The sequence below is a fragment of the Cherax quadricarinatus genome, chromosome 41 (genome assembly GCF_038502225.1).
Source record: "Cherax quadricarinatus isolate ZL_2023a chromosome 41, ASM3850222v1, whole genome shotgun sequence".
In the NCBI taxonomy this organism is placed as follows: domain Eukaryota; kingdom Metazoa; phylum Arthropoda; class Malacostraca; order Decapoda; family Parastacidae; genus Cherax; species Cherax quadricarinatus.
Genome location: NC_091332.1, coordinates 3,136,645 through 3,155,589, shown reverse-complemented (window position 1 = coordinate 3,155,589; position 18,945 = coordinate 3,136,645). Strand labels below are relative to the sequence as shown.

The window sequence follows — 18,945 nt, the reverse complement described above, 5'->3', positions numbered from 1 at the left end:
TAACACCAGACTAGTTACGCTATACTTAGCAACATTATCTAACTCTGGTAGTAACACCAGACTAGTTACGCTATACTTAGCAACATTATCTAACTCTGGTAGTAACACCAGACTAGTTACGCTATACTTAGCAACATTATCTAACTCTGGTAGTAACACCAGACTAGTTACGCTATACTTAGCAACATTATCTAACTCTGGTAGTAACACCAGATTAGTTACACTATACTTAGCAACATTATCTAACTCTGGTAGTAACACCAGACTAGTTACGCTATACTTAGCAACATTATCTAACTCTAGTAGTAACACCAGACTAGTTACGCTATACTTAGCAACATTATCTAACTCTGGTAGTAACACCAGACTAGTTACGCTATACTTAGCAACATTATCTAACTCTGGTAGTAACACCAGACTAGTTACGCTATACTTAGCAACATTATCTAACTCTGGTAGTAACACCAGACTAGTTACGCTATACTTAGCAACATTATCTAACTCTGGTAGTAACACCAGACTAGATACGCTACACTTAGCAACATTATCTAAATCTGGTAGTAACACCAGACTAGTTACGCTACACTTAGCAACATTATCTAACTCTGGCAGTAACACCAGATTAGTTACACTATACTTAGCAACATTATCTAACTCTGGTAGTAACACCAGACTAGTTACACTATACTTAGCAACATTATCTAACTCTGGTAGTAACACCAGACTAGTTACACTATACTTAGCAACATTATCTAACTCTGGTAGTAACACCAGACTAGTTAAACTATACTTAGCAACATTATCTAACTCTGGTAGTAACACCAGATTAGTTACACTATACTTAGCAACATTATCTAACTCTGGTAGTAACACCAGATTAGTTACGCTATACTTAGCAACATTATCTAACTCTGGTAGTAACACCAGACTAGTTACACTATACTTAGCAACATTATCTAACTCTGGTAGTAACACCAGACTAGTAACGCTATACTTAGCAACATTATCTAACTCTGGTAGTAACACCAGATTAGTTACGCTATACTTAGCAACATTATCTAACTCTGGTAGTAACACCAGACTAGTTACACTATACTTAGCAACATTATCTAACTCTGGTAGTAACACCAGACTAGTTACACTATACTTAGCAACATTATCTCACTCTGGTAGTAACACCAGACTAGTTACGCTATACTTAGCAACATTATCTAACTCTGGTAGTAACACCAGACTAGTTACACTATACTTAGCAACATTAACTCTGGTAGTAACACCAGATTAGTTACGCTATACTTAGCAACATTATCTAACTCTGGTACTAACACCAGACTAGTTACACTATACTTAGCAACATTATCTAACTCTGGTAGTAACACCAGACTAGTTACGCTATACTTAGCAACATTATCTAACTCTGGTAGTAACACCAGACTAGTTATGCTACACTTAGCAACATTAGCGCTGGGACTAACACCAGACTAGTTACGCTACACTTAGCAACATTTTCTAACTCTCGTAGTAACACCAGACTAGTTACTCTACACTTAGCAACATTAGCGCTGGGACTAACACCAGACTAGTTACGCTACACTTAGCAACATTAGCGCTGGGACTAACACCAGACTAGTTACGCTACACTTAGCAACATTAGCGCTGGGACTAACAGCAGACTAGTTACGCTACACTTAGCAACATTAGCGCTGGGACTAACACCAGACTAGTTACGCTACACTTAGCAACATTAGCGCTGGGACTAACACCAGACTAGTTACGCTACACTTAGCAACATTAGCGCTGGGACTAACACTAGACTAGTTACGCTACACTTAGCAACATTAGCGCTGGGACTAACACCAGACTAGTTACGCTACACTTAACAACATTAGCGCTGGGACTAACACCAGACTAGTTACGCTACACTTAGCAACATTAGCGCTGGGACTAACACCAGACTAGTTACGGTACACTTAGCAACATTAGCGCTGGGACTAACACCAGACTAGTTACGCTACACTTAAGACAGACTTCCCTCGCTAATTTCTACATAATTCATCCCTCCGTCTTGCAATTTCGACGGAGATCGTGAGCTTCCCGACGCTTCCGGGTCACCAGCACTGCCAGACATATTCTGGTGCTAATGTAAATTCGATACTTACGGTTTTCCATCTGTAAATATAGGTATTAGCTTCACTTTGGTTACGCTAACCTAATCTAGCGTAATCTGACTTTGATAACTAGCTTTTGTCTTTGTTCAGAGTGTGGTAGGAGTGGTGTTACGATGTTACGAAGTTGCTGGTAGCGTAACGCTGAGGTGACGCTGATGTGTTGTTCCTCCCGTAGGTGACAGATTGTTGGACATTCCCTGCAAGGTGTGTGGAGACAGGTCTTCGGGCAAGCACTACGGTATTTACTCCTGCGACGGTAAGTGTTAAAGACGTTCTCTTTCTCTCTCTCTCTCTCTCTCTCTCTCTCTCTCTCTCTCTCTCTCTCTCTCTCTCTCTCTCTCTCTCTCTCTCTCTCTCTCTCTCTCTCTCTCTCTCTCTCTCTCTCTCTCTCTCTCTTACACAGCGTTTGCAAGGTTAGGTTTAGAGTTCCTAATTTTATTTACAAGCTAAGAGTTGTTACCTTCATCAACTCATTTAAAAACCTTTTTATTGTTAAGAGTTATAAAGATAAGGAACAGGATGAAGTTGGAGCCATCTGAGAACCACATACAGTAAAATATATATTCCTGTACCTCCCATAGATTGGTTAACCTGCACTACAACGCTGCAGTTAAGAACAGGTAGACACAACTGGGCATTTTCATCCCATTGTTACCTCTACTTTCCCTGTAACATTTGCATTCTATCGTAACCTTCGCATCCCAATGTAACACTGGCATTCCAGCAGCACATATTAGACTCATTTTAACATTCATCACAGCGTTTGCATTTCATTGTAACCTTTGCATCGCGGCACATCATTTACGTACCACTGTGAGAAATGTTAAGCACTTCCACCCCCTCCCTCTTTCCTCTTTCTCTCCCCTTTCCACTTGCTCTCCTCTTCCCCCTTTCTCCCCCGCCGAAGAAGAGTTAGCATGGGGAGCTTCTCTCCTTTATTTTGTCGGTGTCGTTCACCATTTGCGGAGGCGGCGGCTTTGCGTGGTGCGTGGGTGTGTTTGCATGGTATATCGCCGTTACCGAGTGCTTCTGTGGGCGGGTTCTCATCCCCTCTGCCGTTCTCTGTCTTTGCTTAAGGGCAGTATGTGTTTTCGTTCTAATCCATAGAAACTACTTGAATGCTGTTGCAGATCTCTGTCTATCTCTGTCTGTCTGTCTGTCTGTCTGTCTGTCTCTCTCTCTCTCTCTCTCTCTCTCTCTCTCTCTCTCTCTCTCTTTCTCTCTCTCTCTCTCTCTATTTCTCAACTAACATTTAGAATTCTGAATTATTATGAAAAGACATTATCTACCTCGTATTTATGAGATATTGTCCTATCTCACACTTCAAAAATTGAGTTATACAAATTTGAGAGGGAGAAAGATTGCAGACAACAATTAGAGAAAATGTTCAGGGAGTAAACACTACACCGAACCTATTACCAGAGGAGTATGTTAACTGCAGACCACAAACAAACACGAGAGCCATTTACCTTAATGAATTGCCTACAGGTACCTCAGTAAATATAATTCCAGATATTGTACACGACGTATGTCAAAGACTCTTTTAGCGTACGTAGCACCCGCTCGGAGTGCACATCTGGGAAGGCATTTTCAGTAGCTGGAGGAAGTAAGAAGGTTTGAGAGTAGGTTCGTTCCTGGACTGGGAGAGTTTGCCAGTAAGTAGAGTCTTTAAGAATTAAAGCTAACAGTTGTGAAAGAGAGGACCAGAGAAGACAGGTAATACCACATTTGAGAGTAGATAGATTAGACACTTGTGCAACACTTTACACACCCGTGGAACACCTTAATCACTTGTGCAACACCTTAGACACTTGTGGAACACCTTAGACATTTTTGGAACACCTTAGTCACTTGCGAAACACCTTAGACACCTGTGGAACACCTTAGACATTTGTACAACACCTTAGACACTTGTGCAACACCTTATACACTTGTGCAACACCAATAAACCTCTTTTTCTGGCATATTCACTTGAGAAGGGATCCCCCAGACGCCAGTGACCCTTATGGGTCTAGTGCTTGGATATGATTATAATAATAATCGTAAGACTGCAATTATATTATTTCCTTTAGGATATTTTAACAGCTCTTCCTACATTGGCTAGTTTAATTTTGTACTGAATATTGCATCTTGTATACTGTGTATTGTTAAGTCATGTTTCAGAAATCAACTCTGGTGATAGTGGTTAATTTGTTGACGATACGTTGTTTGTACATCAGTAAGTTTCTTATTGTAGATGAATGGTTCAGGGAACCGACACGTTGATAAATTAGACACATGTGCAACACTGGGGTATCTTTAATGAGGAAACGTTTCGCCACACAGTGACTTTATCAGTCCATACAAAGGAGAATGGTTGAGAACAGGATGAGTTTGAGGTAATTAGTCCCTCGGCCTTGAGTCGATGTAATCGACTCATGGCTTGACTGATGGACTGATTACATCGGCTCAAGACTGAGGGACTGATTACCTCAAACTCCTGTCCTTCACCATTCTCCTTTGTATGGACTGATGAAGCCACTGTGTGGCGAAACGTTTCCTCATTAAAGATACCCAAGTGTTGCACATGTGCCTAATTTATCAAGTTTCTTAATGATCTAATGGTCGATATTGTATACGATTATTGTAATGACGTTAGAGAATCTCTCACTCATCTCACGTTTTCCGTCAGGATGCTCGGGGTTCTTTAAGCGCAGCATCCACCGGAACAGAGTGTATACTTGCAAGGCTACGGGGGACATGAAGGGCAAGTGTCCTATCGACAAGACTCACCGGAACCAGTGTCGAGCCTGTCGACTCAACAAGTGCTTCGACGCTGCCATGAACAAGGATGGTGAGTACACTCTCCTTGGTTCTTCAGTGGGTCTGTCGGGGCCTCTGAGTATTTTGTGTGTTGTTATCGTGTCTCCCCTTGTTCTTCTGTTCTCTATTCACGCTCATTTGAGTTCATTTCCCTGTGTGTGTGTGTGTGTGTGTGTGTGTGTGTGTGTGCTCACCTGTTTGTCATTCCAGGAGTCGAATCATAGCTCCTGGCGCCCCCTCTTCACTGGTCGCTACTAGATCCACTCTCTCCCTGCTCCCTGAGCTTTATCTAACCTCTTCTTAAAGCTATGTGTGAATCCTTTCTCCACTACATCACTCTCCAGATTGTTTTACTTCCTAACAACTCTATGGCTGAAGAAATAATTCCTAACATCCGTATGACACATCTGGTCTTCATTGATCACACTGGAACCTTGCCAAATAGCTCTTTCTTATAAGTGTCTTTCTACTACCATTTGTTGGCTCAAACACCATTATTCAATATCTAAATAAGTTAATGTAAACGTCTTGTTCGTCTCCATGACAAGAAAAGATGATTTAATTCATACACTGACCTACTCACTGAAATCTTCGGTCTTACACCGTGAGACGGAATAGAACACGACATGGGATCTGATGGTAGGGTATCCAACACTATATAAGAGCATCCACTGGTAACGGGACCTAACGTAAGAGGAGGTAACACTCGACTCATAGCCACACACCACTGATTGATTTGCATACGCAACTATGTATGCTGATAAATAACAACGGACCCTGAAGCATTATGAAGAACACCTTAGATTCATAACGTAGAACATCACACCTTTATTAAGAGAACTCTAGCCTCAACAAAAATAACAGAATATCAAGTAACAAAATAACTAAGTTTACAAACAACGATAACAAAAGCTGCGAAATGTTGATCAACCTCCATAACAACTATCACTTCATCTTATTGAGCAAGGGAAGCAGCCGTAGCAGCAGCAACAGCAGCAGCAGAGGCAGCAGCAACAGCAGAAGTAAAAGCAGCAGCAACAGCAGAGGTAAAAGCAACATCAACAACAGCAGTAACAGCAGCAGCAGCAGCAGCAGCAGTAGCAGAGGCAGCAGCAACAGCAGAAGTAAAAGCAGCAGCAACAACAGCAGTAAAAGCAGCAGCAGCAGCAGCAACAACAACAGTAGCAGCAGCAGCAGCAATAGAGGTAACAGCAGCAGCAACAACAGCAGTAGCAGTAGCAGCAGCAGCAGCAGCAGCAGCAACAGCGGAGGTAACAGCAACAGCAACAACAACAGTAACAGCAGCAGCAGCAGCAACAACAACAACAACAGCAGTAACAGCAGCAGCTATAACAACAGCAGCAATAGCTGTAGTTTACATGTAAACTTTAGAGCCCCTGGACATTCTGCAGGAATCCCCAGCAAGTACATCGTGACGACTTGTGTCACGACCTGGCCGTAACGACCAACGTTTGTCGGTAAGCTTGCCGGAGAAAAGTAACTGTCTGTCTCCTCAATACTAAACGGAGGATCGAGCCTCCACCATTCACTGTACTGAACAACACAGTTCGACAGAACAGTGGTGCTTATTGTTGTCTTTCTTCTTCTTCTTCTTCTTCTTCTTCTTCTTCTTCTTCTTCTTCTTCTTCTTCTTCTTCTTCTTCTTCTTCTTCTTCTTCTTCTTCTTCTTCTTCTTCTTCTTCTTCTTCTTCTTCTTCTTCTTCTTCTTCTTCTTCTCCTTCTCTTCTTCTTCTTCTTCTCTCTTCTTCTTCCTTCTTCTTCTTCTTCTCTTCTTCTTCTTCTTCTTCTTCTTCTTCTTCTTCTTCTTCTTCTTCTTTCTTCTTCTTCTTCTCTTCTTCTTCTTCTTCTTCTTCTTTCTTCTTTTCTTCTTCTTCTTCTTCTTCTTCTTCTTCTTCTTCTTCTTCTTCTTCTTTCTTCTTCTTCTTCTTCTTCTTCTCTTCTTCTTCTTCTTCTTCTTCTTCTTCTTCTTCTTCTTCTTCTTCTTCTTTCTTCTCTCTTCTTCTTCTTCTTCTTCTTCTTCTTCTTCTTCTTCTTCTTCTTCTTCTTCTTTCTTCTTCTTCTTCTTTCTTCTTCTTCTTTCTTCTTCTTCTTCTTCTTCTCTTCTTCTTCTTTCTTCTTCTTCTTCTCTTCTTCTTCTTCTTCTTCTTCTTCTTCTTCTTCTTCTTCTTCTTCTTCTTCTTCTTCTTCTTCTTCTTCTTCTTCTTCTCTCTTCCTTCTTCTTCTTCTTCTTCTTCTTCTTCTTCTTCTTCTTCTTCTTCTTCTTCTTATTATTATTATTATTATTATTATTATTATTATTATTATTATTATTATTATTATTATTATTGTTATTATTATCGGTATTATTTTTGATTTTATTATTAATATCATTATTACTCACATTAATGTCACAATTATTATTCATGCTATTATTATTATTGTTGTTATTATTATTATGGGAAGCGCAAGAATCGTAGAAGTCACATAATGCTCAGCCACACTGGGTCATAACCCCGTGTTGTAAAATACGGGGGTTGTAACCCCGTGTGACGGCTCACGGGGTTACAACAAACATGTTGTCCTTTCCTGCAGCACTATCTGTGATCTTGTCGGCCAGACACCGGCTGGCCAGTCTCCTGTGTGTGTGTGTGTGTGTGTGTGTGTGTGTGTGTGTGTGTGTGTGTGTGTGTGTGTGTGTGTGTGTGTGTGTGTGTGTGTGTGTGTGTGTGTGTGTGTGACAGGCTGATAGCGACGTCATGTACTATCACTGACTCATCTATGTGTCTTACATCCCCTCCCCAACTTCCCCTCTCTATCTTCCCCTCCCTTTTCCCCTCCTCCCAATCTCCCCCTTCCCTTTGCCACACACACATGAGCTCTAAAAACAGATTCACTGTGATAGCTTTTGAACTGAGCTACATCGTCCAGAGAGACTGTCTATCTTTCTCTCATAATTATATATATATATATATATATATATATATATATATATATATATATATATATATATATATATATATATATATATATATATATATATATATATTACAGATAAGTATCTTAAGTTATTTGCAAATGTTTTTGGAATCTCAAACCACATCACTTCTAAAAATTAATTAAAAAAAAATGCTATTTGAAATAGATGGTTTATATAGACACCAAAATGTTCTATTTTAGGAATAAGTTTACTGTAACCTAACACTATCAAACTAAATAACTAATAATCTTTTAAAATGACACATCAACTCAGGCAACTGGGAACGTCGGACGTATGAAGTTGACACGTCAAAAAGTTGATTATTTGACAGTCAACTTTGTAGTTTGTCTCTATATTTTCCTGTTTGGGCTTGAAAGGCTTTTATTGCCCTAGTTTATTATCGCATTTGTTTGCGTTGTGGTATTTGATAACAAATCGAGAAATTTATCTGAACCCGTATTGAAGATACAGGAAATAACAGTGTGGGAACAGTTATTATAGATATTGTCGCGTTGTTCACCTGACGTCTTCTTCCCGTTATGTAGACTGACTTAGAAAGTTTTCGTTCTAGCCACGTAAATTTATTTAGAAAGTTCTCTCTCTCTCTCCCTCTCTCTCTCTCTCTCTCTCTCTCTCTCTCTCTCTCTCTCTCTCTCTCTCTCTCTCTCTCTCTCTCTCTCTCTCTCTCTCTCTCTCTCTCTCTCTCTCTCTCTCTCTCTCTCTCTCTCTCTCTCACTACGTAAATTGATTTAGAAAGTTCTTGTTCTAGCTGTGTAAACTGGTTCAGAGATAAGGTCGGATCTCTGTTGTGATGTAGTCAGAACTGCCAACCTAAAGCAGCAAAAAGTAATTATTTCCATGTGGATTTGTTTGGTCTGATATTTTCTTCCCCGTTCCTTCATCAAATTCTGCAAAATCTCTTCTGCACTCTGTCTCCGTTCTATTCTTCCCTCCACCGATTTGCATAGCCTTCTACCTGTTCGAACTGAATTCGAATTGCTATCTACTTGTCCAGTCCCGCAGCTTCTGTCCCACCTCAGTTTCCTCCCTTCAATATCCGTACTCTTTCCACTCATCCACACTACTTCGTCTGTCATTGTAATCATGGTGTACAATACCGACAACACTAGAGTATCTTAATTGCCGCAATAAGTATCATTATTGCAGTATTGAGTAGCGTTATTGCTCCATTGGGTATATTTATTGTTGTGCTGGTGATACGTTAAAGCAGTGAAGATACGTTGCATTCAGGGCGTCATCTGCAAGTAGGAATACACACGACTCTCGTTCCTCTGTCAGAGGGTAACAGTAAGGGCCCTGATACTGATTCTGGGGGGAACAGTAAGGGCCCTGATACTCAGAATCAAAAACAGCAAGAGCCCTGATAGTGATGTTTGGGGAACCCCACTTATTCTCTACATCCATTATCATGTCTTCTGTCCTCTGGGTACTCTTTCATTCCACAGAATCGGTTTTCTGTGTCGACTCCGCCTGCTCTTCTAACCTTTCTACGATTTACTACACTATGAAGCTTCACAAAAAAATGCACTTACGATAATAAAAGGTAAGTTTTGCGTGACCTGTTACAGCCAAGCAATTGTATTCTTCGTTAACGCAAATTTGTTACTGACGAACAGTTATGTGCGTATGCGTATGCTTTTGCGCTACCGTCCACAGGATGGATATAATCTTGCACTACCGTCCACAGGCTAATTATAATCTTGCACTACCGTCCACAGGCTAATTATAATCTTGCACTACCATCCACAGGCTAATTATAATCTTGCACTACCGTCCACAGGCTAATTATAATCTTGCACTACCGTCCACAGGCTAATTATAATCTTGCACTACCATCCACAGGCTAATTATAATCTTGCACTACCGTCCACAGGCTAATTATAATCTTGCACTACCGTCCACAGGCTAATTATAATCTTGCACTACCGTCCACAGGCTAATTATAATCTTGCACTACCGTCCACAGGCTAATTATAATCTTGCACTACCGTCCACAGGCTAATTATAATCTTGCACTACCATCCACAGGCTAATTATAATCTTGCACTACCGTCCACAGGCTAATTATAATCTTGCACTACCGTCCACAGGCTAATCATAATCTTGCACTACCATCCACAGGCTAATTATAATCTTGCACTACCGTCCACAGGCTAATTATAATCTTGCACTACCATCCACAGGCTAATTATAATCTTGCACTACCGTCCACAGGCTAATTATAATCTTGCACTACCGTCCACAGGCTAATTATAATCTTGCACTACCATCCACAGGCTAATTATAATCTTGCACTACCGTCCACAGGCTAATTATAATCTTGCACTACCGTCTACAGGCTAATTATAATCTTGCACTACAGTCTACAGGCTAATTATAATCTTGCACTACCGTCTACAGGCTAATTATAATCTTGCACTACCGTCTACAGGCTAATTATAATCTTGCACTACCGTCTACAGGCTAATTATAATCTTGCACTACCGTCTACAGGCTAATTATAATCTTGCACTACCGTCTACAGGCTAATTATAATCTTGCACTACCGTCCACAGGCTAATTATAATCTTGCACTACCGTCCACAGGCTAATTATAATCTTGCACTACCATCCACAGGCTAATTATAATCTTGCACTACCGTCCACAGGCTAATTATAATCTTGCACTACCGTCTACAGGCTAATTATAATCTTGCACTACCGTCTACAGGCTAATTATAATCTTGCACTACCGTCTACAGGCTAATTATAATCTTGCACTACCGTCCACAGGCTAATTATAATCTTGCACTACCGTCCACAGGCTAATTATAATCTTGCACTACCGTCCACAGGCTAATTATAATCTTGCACTATCGTCGGCGGTAAAAAATTTAATATTTTATGCTGCTTATATTGTAACGAACGATGTGAAATACCTTGCAAATATGACTCTCTCTCTTAATCTCTCGTTGAGCTATTTCTAGAGTTCTTCCTTCACCTATCCCTCCTTCAGTTACTATTTGAATCCCTCTTTCAATCCCTTTATTCGTCCCCGTCTTCGGCTCTTTCTTCAATCTCTTCTTCAGTTCCTAGTTCCGTATTTCTTCTGTCTCTTTCAGTCACTCCTTAAGTTCCTATTCAGTTCTTGCTTCAATCCCTTTTTCAGTTTATCAATTAGTTCCTTTTCTACTTACCCCCATCACTTCCTTCCCTTATTCTTACCTCACTCCCTCCGTCATTCCCTCCATCATTCCCTCCTTCATTCCCTCCATCATTCCATCCTTCACTCCCTCCATCATTCCCTCCTTCACTCCCTCCATCATTCCCTCCTTCACTCCATCCTTCAACACCACTTGTTGTGTCTTGGCAGCAATTTCAACATTAATTACTCCCTTCTATATTAATCCCTTGTAAATGAGATCTGAGTAGAAACACACACACATATACGCACTCACACACACAGACACACACACACACACACACACACACACACACACACACACACACACACACACACACACACACACACACACACACACACACACATACACACACAAATACACACAATGTGTGAAAAAACTTTGTATTCACTGAAAGTGTCTCAATTTATCTAAGAGTCAATAATATCACTGTAGTGTATACATATAATTTTATATAAGTGACAAGTAGATAGACATTGATTGTTGTATAACAGTTACCGGAGCACCTGGTGGAATAGATGGAAGTTGGTAACACTAGTTCCAGGGATGTCTGGAAGTATTTCTCCAGCCTCAGGGCAATTGGAAAGTGGAATGACACTACACTACACCAAACTACGCTGTACCAAACTACACTACACCAAACTACGCTATACCAAACTACACTACACCAAACTACATTACACCAAACTACGCTATACTAAACTACACTACACCAAACTACACTACACCAAACTACGCTATACCAAACTACACTACACCAAACTACACTACACCAAACTACGCTATACCAAACTACACTACACCAAACTACGCTATACCAAACTACACTACACCAAACTACGCTATACCAAACTACACTACACCAAACTACGCTATACCAAACTACACTACATCAAACTACATTACACCAAACTACGCTATACCAAACTCCACTACACCAAACTTCGCTACACCAAACTACACTACACCACTCACTACGTCAGACTACATTGACACCAGACTACGCTGGTCCAAGACTACACTGCACCAGGACTGCGCTATCCAGACTGCCCTCACCAGGCTGCGCTATGCCAGGCTCACTGCACCAGCTGCGCTGTACCAGAGCTTCGGCTATGCCAGACTGCGCTGCTCCAGCTCACTGCACGCAAGCTACACTGCGTCAACTACATTGACCCAGGCTACGCTATCCAGACTGCACTGCACCAGCTCGCTATGCCAGGCTGCACTACCCAGCTGCGCTATGCCAGACTGCGCTATGCCAGACTCCACTGCACAGCTACGCTATGCCAGCTACTGACCGCAGACCAACTACGCTATGCCAAGCTACACTGCAAAACTCGCTATGCCAGGCTACACTGCACCAGAGCTACGCTATCCAGACTGCACTGCCCAGGCTCGCTATCCAGGCTCGCTACCCAGGCTGCGCTGCACACTCACTGCACCAGCTCACTGCACTCTACCCAACTACACTGCACACACTGCCACTGCACCCAGGCTACGCACTGACACCAACTACACTGCACCAACTACACTGCACCAGAGCTACACTCACCAAGCTACACTGCACCAAACTACACTCACCAGACTCACTGCACCAAACTACACTCACAGCTCCTACCCAACCTACACTCACCAAACTACACTCACACCAACTACACTGCTCCAAGCTACACTACCAACCCACTGCACCCAACTACCTCATCAAACTACACTACACCAAACTACACTACACCAACCTACACTACTCCAAACTACACTACTCCAAACTACACTACTCCAAACTACACTACACCAACCTACACTACACCAACCTACACTACATCAAACTACACTACACCAACCTACACTACACCAAACTACACTACACCAAACTACACTACTCCAAACTACACTACACCAACCTACACTACTCCAAACTACACTACACCAACCTACACTACACCAAACTACACTACATCAAACTACACTACACCAACCTACACTACACCAAACTACACTACACCAAACTACACTACTCCAAACTGCACTACACCAATACACAAATAACCCGCACATAAAAGACAGAAGCTTACGACGACGTTTCGGTCCGACTTGGACCATTGACAAAGTACAAAGTACAAAGTGACTTTGTCAATGGTCCAAGTCGGACCGAAACGTCGTCGTAAGCTTCTGTCTTTTATGTGCGGGTTATTTGTGTATCGTTCCAGTCACGGTATTGTGCCTTTTTGTTATTTACACTACACCAAACTACACTACACCAAACTACACTACATCAAACTACACTACACCAAACTACACTACACTAAACAACGCTACACCAAACTACGCTACACCAAACTACACTGCACCAAACTGCACTACACCAAACTACACTACACCAAACTGCACTACACCAAACTACACTACACCAAACTGCACTACACCAAACTACACTACACCAAACTACACTACACCAAAAATAAATAACAAAAAGGCACAATACCGTGACTGGAACGATACACAAATAACCCGCACATAAAAGACAGAAGCTTACGACGACGTTTCGGTCCGACTTGGACCATTGACAAAGTCACACTACACCAAACTGCACTACACCAAACTACACTACACCAAACTACACTACACCAAACTGCACTACACCAACCTACACTACACCAAACTGCACTACACCAAACTACACTACACCAAACTACACTACACCAACCTACACTACTCCAAACTACACTACACCAAACTACACTACTCCAAACTACACTACACCAAACTACACTACACCAAACTACACTACACCAAACTACGCTACACCAAACTACACTACACCAAACTACACTACTCCAAACTACACTACACCAAACTACACTACACCAAACTACACTACACCAAACTACGCTATACCAAACTTCGTTACACCAAACTACGCTATACCAAACTACACTTCACCAAACTACGCTATACAAAACTTCGCTACACCAAACTACGCTACACGAAACTAAACTACACCAAACTACGCTGTACCAAACTTCGCTGCACCAAACTACGCTATACCAAACTACACTACACCAAACCACGCTATACCAAACTTCGTTACACCAAACTACGCTATACCAAACTACACTATACAAAACTACATTACACCAAACTACACTACAAACTACGCTACACCAAACTACACAATACGAAAATAGTGAGATCTTGTAGAGCCTCGACCTCCGGAGGTACATCTAGGTCAGTCAGTGCGTCGTAAGACGCCAGTATTGGGTATCTGAAGACAAGGGCGTAGTGGAGGCGTGGGCGTGGTTTGCGGGCGTGGTGGACAGGAGTAGTCATTATGGGTGGGTAGATGGGTGGGTGAGTGAGTGGATGGGTGGCTGGGTGGGAGGGTTTGGGCGTGAAGAAGGGCGGCAGTGATCAGAGACTAAACTCGCTTCACCGCCCGTGAAAACACACCACATGTTCCAGCTGAGCCGTGACGGCCGCGTCCCAACCCACGCCCACGCCCACGGCTTCTGCTTAACCCACTTCTTCCCCCCCCCCCGGGCCTCCTCCTTTCCACCCTTCCTCCCCTCTTTTCCCCTCCTTAACCCCTTCCCCTCTCTTCATTCCTCATCTTTCTCTCACCCCCCTCAGCCTCCCCTCCCACTCATCCCTCCCTCTCCCATTCATCCCTCCCCCTCCCTCTCTTCTCTCCCCCCTCTCCTCCCTCCGTCGTTCACTGTTCACTACTGTTCAAGAGGATAATTAATGAATAACATTCTGTTATTTGTCAGAATGTGCTAGAGTGAAGTAGGGTCCAGTGGGTTCATTATAGCGGGTTCAATGGGTTCATTACAGAGGGTTCACTGGCTTCATTATAACAAATTTAGTGACTTCATTGTAGCGGGTTCAATGACTTCATTATAGCGGGTTCAATAACTTCATTACAGCGGGTTCAATGATTTCATTACAGCGGGTTCAATGGGCTCACTATAGAAGGTTCATTATACCGGGCTCAGTGCTATGTCCGGAATATGTATCAGTCACATTCCTATAGTGTAAATAGGTACCTCGGCCATGGTAATCCGTTTACATTATATTTTTGTACTTAAGTCCTGCTAACGTCTCCCTGTACGTGCGTATGACTTGCGTATATTCGGCGCCTGTGTGCGTATGACCTGTGTACATGACGGCGCCTGTGTGTGCGTATAACGGTGTACTATGATTACAACACTAACACGTATTTCGAAATTAGGTAAATACACGGGATATATACATTGGGAAGTGTATTTCTCTCTGCGTATACGCACTGAGACTTTTATCTTTATTTCAGGTGGTGGGAAGGTTACGCGCGGCCTTTTAATGAGCCTAGTACAGTAGATAGACTTTAAACCTCCCATTAACCAACCTGAGGTCGCCCATTTACCACCAGATTTTTTCCCAGCTAAAGTAGGATATAAGATAATATTTTTCGCCATTTAAAATAAGATATAAGATAAATATTTTTCGCCATTTAAAATAAGATATGGGATAAATATATTTCGCCATTTAAAATAAGATATGGGATAAGTATTTTTCGCATTTAAAATAAGATATGGGATAAATATTTTTTACCATTTAAAATAAGATATAAGATAAATATATTTCGCCATTTAAAATAAGATATGGGATAAATATTTTTCGCCATTTAAAATAAGATATAAGGTAAATATATTTCGCCATTTAAAATAAGATATAAGATAAATATATTTCGCCATTTAAAATAAGATATGGGATAAATATTTTTCGCCATTTAAAATAAGATATAAGATAAATATATTTCGCCATTTAAAATAAGATATAAGATAAATATTTTTCGCCATTTAAAATAAGATATAAGATAAATATTTTCGCTATTAAAAAAAGGATATAATATGGGCCATTTTAGTAATCGTTGGTGGTTCCAACATTTACGTTACAGTGGGTTCAGTAGTTACGGTACAGTAAGTCCAGTATTTATGATACAGTGGGTCCATTAGTTGCGGTACAGTGGGTCCAGTAGTTATGGTACAGTAGGTCCAGTAGTTACGGTACAGTTAGTCAAGTAGCTACGTTACAGTGGTTCTAGTAGTTACGGTACAATTTGTCCAGTAATTACGGTACAATTGGTCCAGTAGTTACGGTACAGTGGGTTCAGTAGTTACGCCACAGTGGATCCAGTAGTTACTGCACAATTGGTCAAGTAGTTTCTGTACAATTTGTCCAGTAGTTACGGTGCAATTGGTTCAGTAGTTACTGTATAATCGGCCCAGTAGTTACGGTACAATTTGTCCAGTAGTTACATACAATTGGTCCAGTAATTACGGAACAATTGGTCCATTAGTTACGGTACAGTGGGTCCGGCAGGTACAGTACAGTTGGTTGGGTACTTCGCTACGGGGACGGGTACCGCGCCGCGCGGACGGTTCCGAGGCCGGAGCCACGTGAACCGCACGCGCTCACACAAGCGCCGCACTTGGGAGCGCGTGCGGCGCACGTGTGAGCGCGTGTCAATAGACAGCATGTGTTGTAGGTCAGGGATAAAGCCAACGATTATGTAGTGTGATGTTTACCCCCCTCTCTCCCCTCCCATCCCCTCCCCTCCCATCCCCTCCCCTCTCTCCTGTCCTCTCCAAGAGGTCGTTTCCCCTCCCCTGTACCTCCTGCCTTCCCTGTTTCCCCTACCTCCTCTGTACCCCAACCTCCCTCCACCTTCTATCCCTTCTCATCTGTATTTACACTTACGGATGTCGCGAAGTTAGCCTCAGTATATAATCTTGAGCATGTAATCACCCTGTAGCGTTACAGTATATTCCTGTAGTCAAGTTTATTTCGTTATCCAGGTTTCTCTTGCTCCCCATTATCTCTTATTTTCTTCTGTCTCTTGTTAAAAGTCTTTGTTGCCTTCGCGCTGAGATGTTGGCGACGTCTTCATAAAAATCGAATTATTTTTTATGTGTACGGGAGAGACCATCCTGAGAGACGGTAATTTCCGAGTGATAGTAACTCTAGTTCTGCTGGAAGAAACCTTCGAAGCTGCCCTAGCTGATGAGCGTTAAGGCCTTCCGCTACATAGCAGCGGAAGGACTCGGTCAGATGACCGAAAACTCCAACTGCGGGTCATCATCTGACTAAGTCCCGGGTCAGGAAACACTTGTGCTGTTTCCTGACAAACCTAACCTAACCTAACCTAACCTAACCAAACCTAACCTAACCTAACCTAACCTAACCAAACCTAACCTAACCTAACCTAACCTAACCTAACCTAACCTAATCTAACCTAACCTAACCTAACCTAACCTAATCTAACCTGACCTAACCTAACCTAACCTAACCTAACCTAACCTAACCTAACCTAACCAAACCTAACTTAACCTAACCTAACCTAACCTAACCTAACCTAACCTAACCTAACCTAACCTAACTTAACCTAACCTAACCTAACCTAACCTAACCTAACCTAACCTAACCAAACCTAACCTAACCTAACCTAACCTAACCTAACCTAACCTGACCTAACCTAACCTAACCTAACCTAACCTAACCTAACCTAACCTAACCTAACTTAACCTAACCTAACCTAACCTAACCTAACCTAACCTAACCTAACCTAACCTAACCAAACCTAACCTAACCTAACCTAACCTAACCAAACCTAACCTAACCTAACCTAACCTAACCTAACCTAACCTAACCTGACGATATGAAGAATTAGGCACATGTGCAACATCTGGGTATCTTTATATGTAGATGTTTCGCTAACCCAGATGTTTTACATGTCTAATTCATCCTCTTGTCGGTATTGTATACCATTTAAGTACAACTTGACGATATCACCACTGTCCTACTGAAGTCTCCCATCTCAGACGACGTCTCAACACTGCATGAGATACATCCTGTGTGATTGAACTAGACAAGATAAAACATAGCTTTTGTTCCCACTGTGTAACTTTAATATAGAATGATATAGCAGTAAACTGCTTAGAGAGTCAATTTTAATAAATACTTGAGAAACAGGACCCGAAGCCTCCCCTCTCTACTCTCCGTACTCTCATACCTGTTTTCTCCGTTAATTCCCTCAAACCTTATCCTCCTAAATTCATACCAGTTCTCTCCCCAGTACCATCCTCTCTATCCTCTCCAGCATCAATTTCCTATCCTCCTAAGCACCACCATTCCTCCCTTTCCCCATACCATCCTCCCTTCCCTCCCCAGCACTAATCTCTCTCCCCCCACATCATCATCCTTCCTCCCCTCCCCAGCTCTTTACCTCCCCTGCTACTCTTATTACCTCGGCTGCTCCTCACTTGATGATCTCCTTATTGATTACCACGAGGGAGTGACCAAGAAAATACACGATATCTGAATGACTTAATGTGTACACAATATCTGTATGATAATGTAAACACGATATCTCAATGAATTAATATACACGATATTTGAACGACTTAGTGTATACATGATATCTGAATGACTTAGTGTATATATATCTGAAAGACTTAGTGTATACACGATATCTGTATGAGTTCTAGCTCCTGGTTCCGTCTCTTAAATATGCACTAGAGGTTTCAGTGATTCTCTGCTTCATAAGCCTTGTCGTACCTCTCTTTACGACTGCGTATGGAGTCTGCTTCCACTACTTACTCTTCTAGTTCATTCCAGTTTCTGGCCACTTAGATGTTCAAGTTCTTGTGATACACTTGCATAAAGGCGTATGTCCCTTGTTTCCTGCCCCAGCCTTTCACACGACCAATTCCTGTCTCACGAAATAGTACTAACAGGATTAAACCATGGTACGGGTGGG

At 41.9% G+C, this 18,945-nt stretch overlaps 1 protein-coding gene across 1 annotated transcript in view; it reads left to right on the top strand.

Annotated features, from left to right (window-relative positions):
* Window positions 1-18,945, top strand: part of LOC128695962 (protein dissatisfaction-like) — a 196,649-nt gene that overhangs the window by 106,542 nt on the left and 71,162 nt on the right. The window contains exons 2-3 of the mRNA XM_070092902.1: window positions 2,344-2,424; window positions 4,840-5,001. Coding sequence (XP_069949003.1) covers window positions 4,908-5,001 — 94 coding nt within the window. The 5' untranslated portion in view covers window positions 2,344-2,424; window positions 4,840-4,907. The remainder of the gene's footprint in view (window positions 1-2,343; window positions 2,425-4,839; window positions 5,002-18,945) is intronic.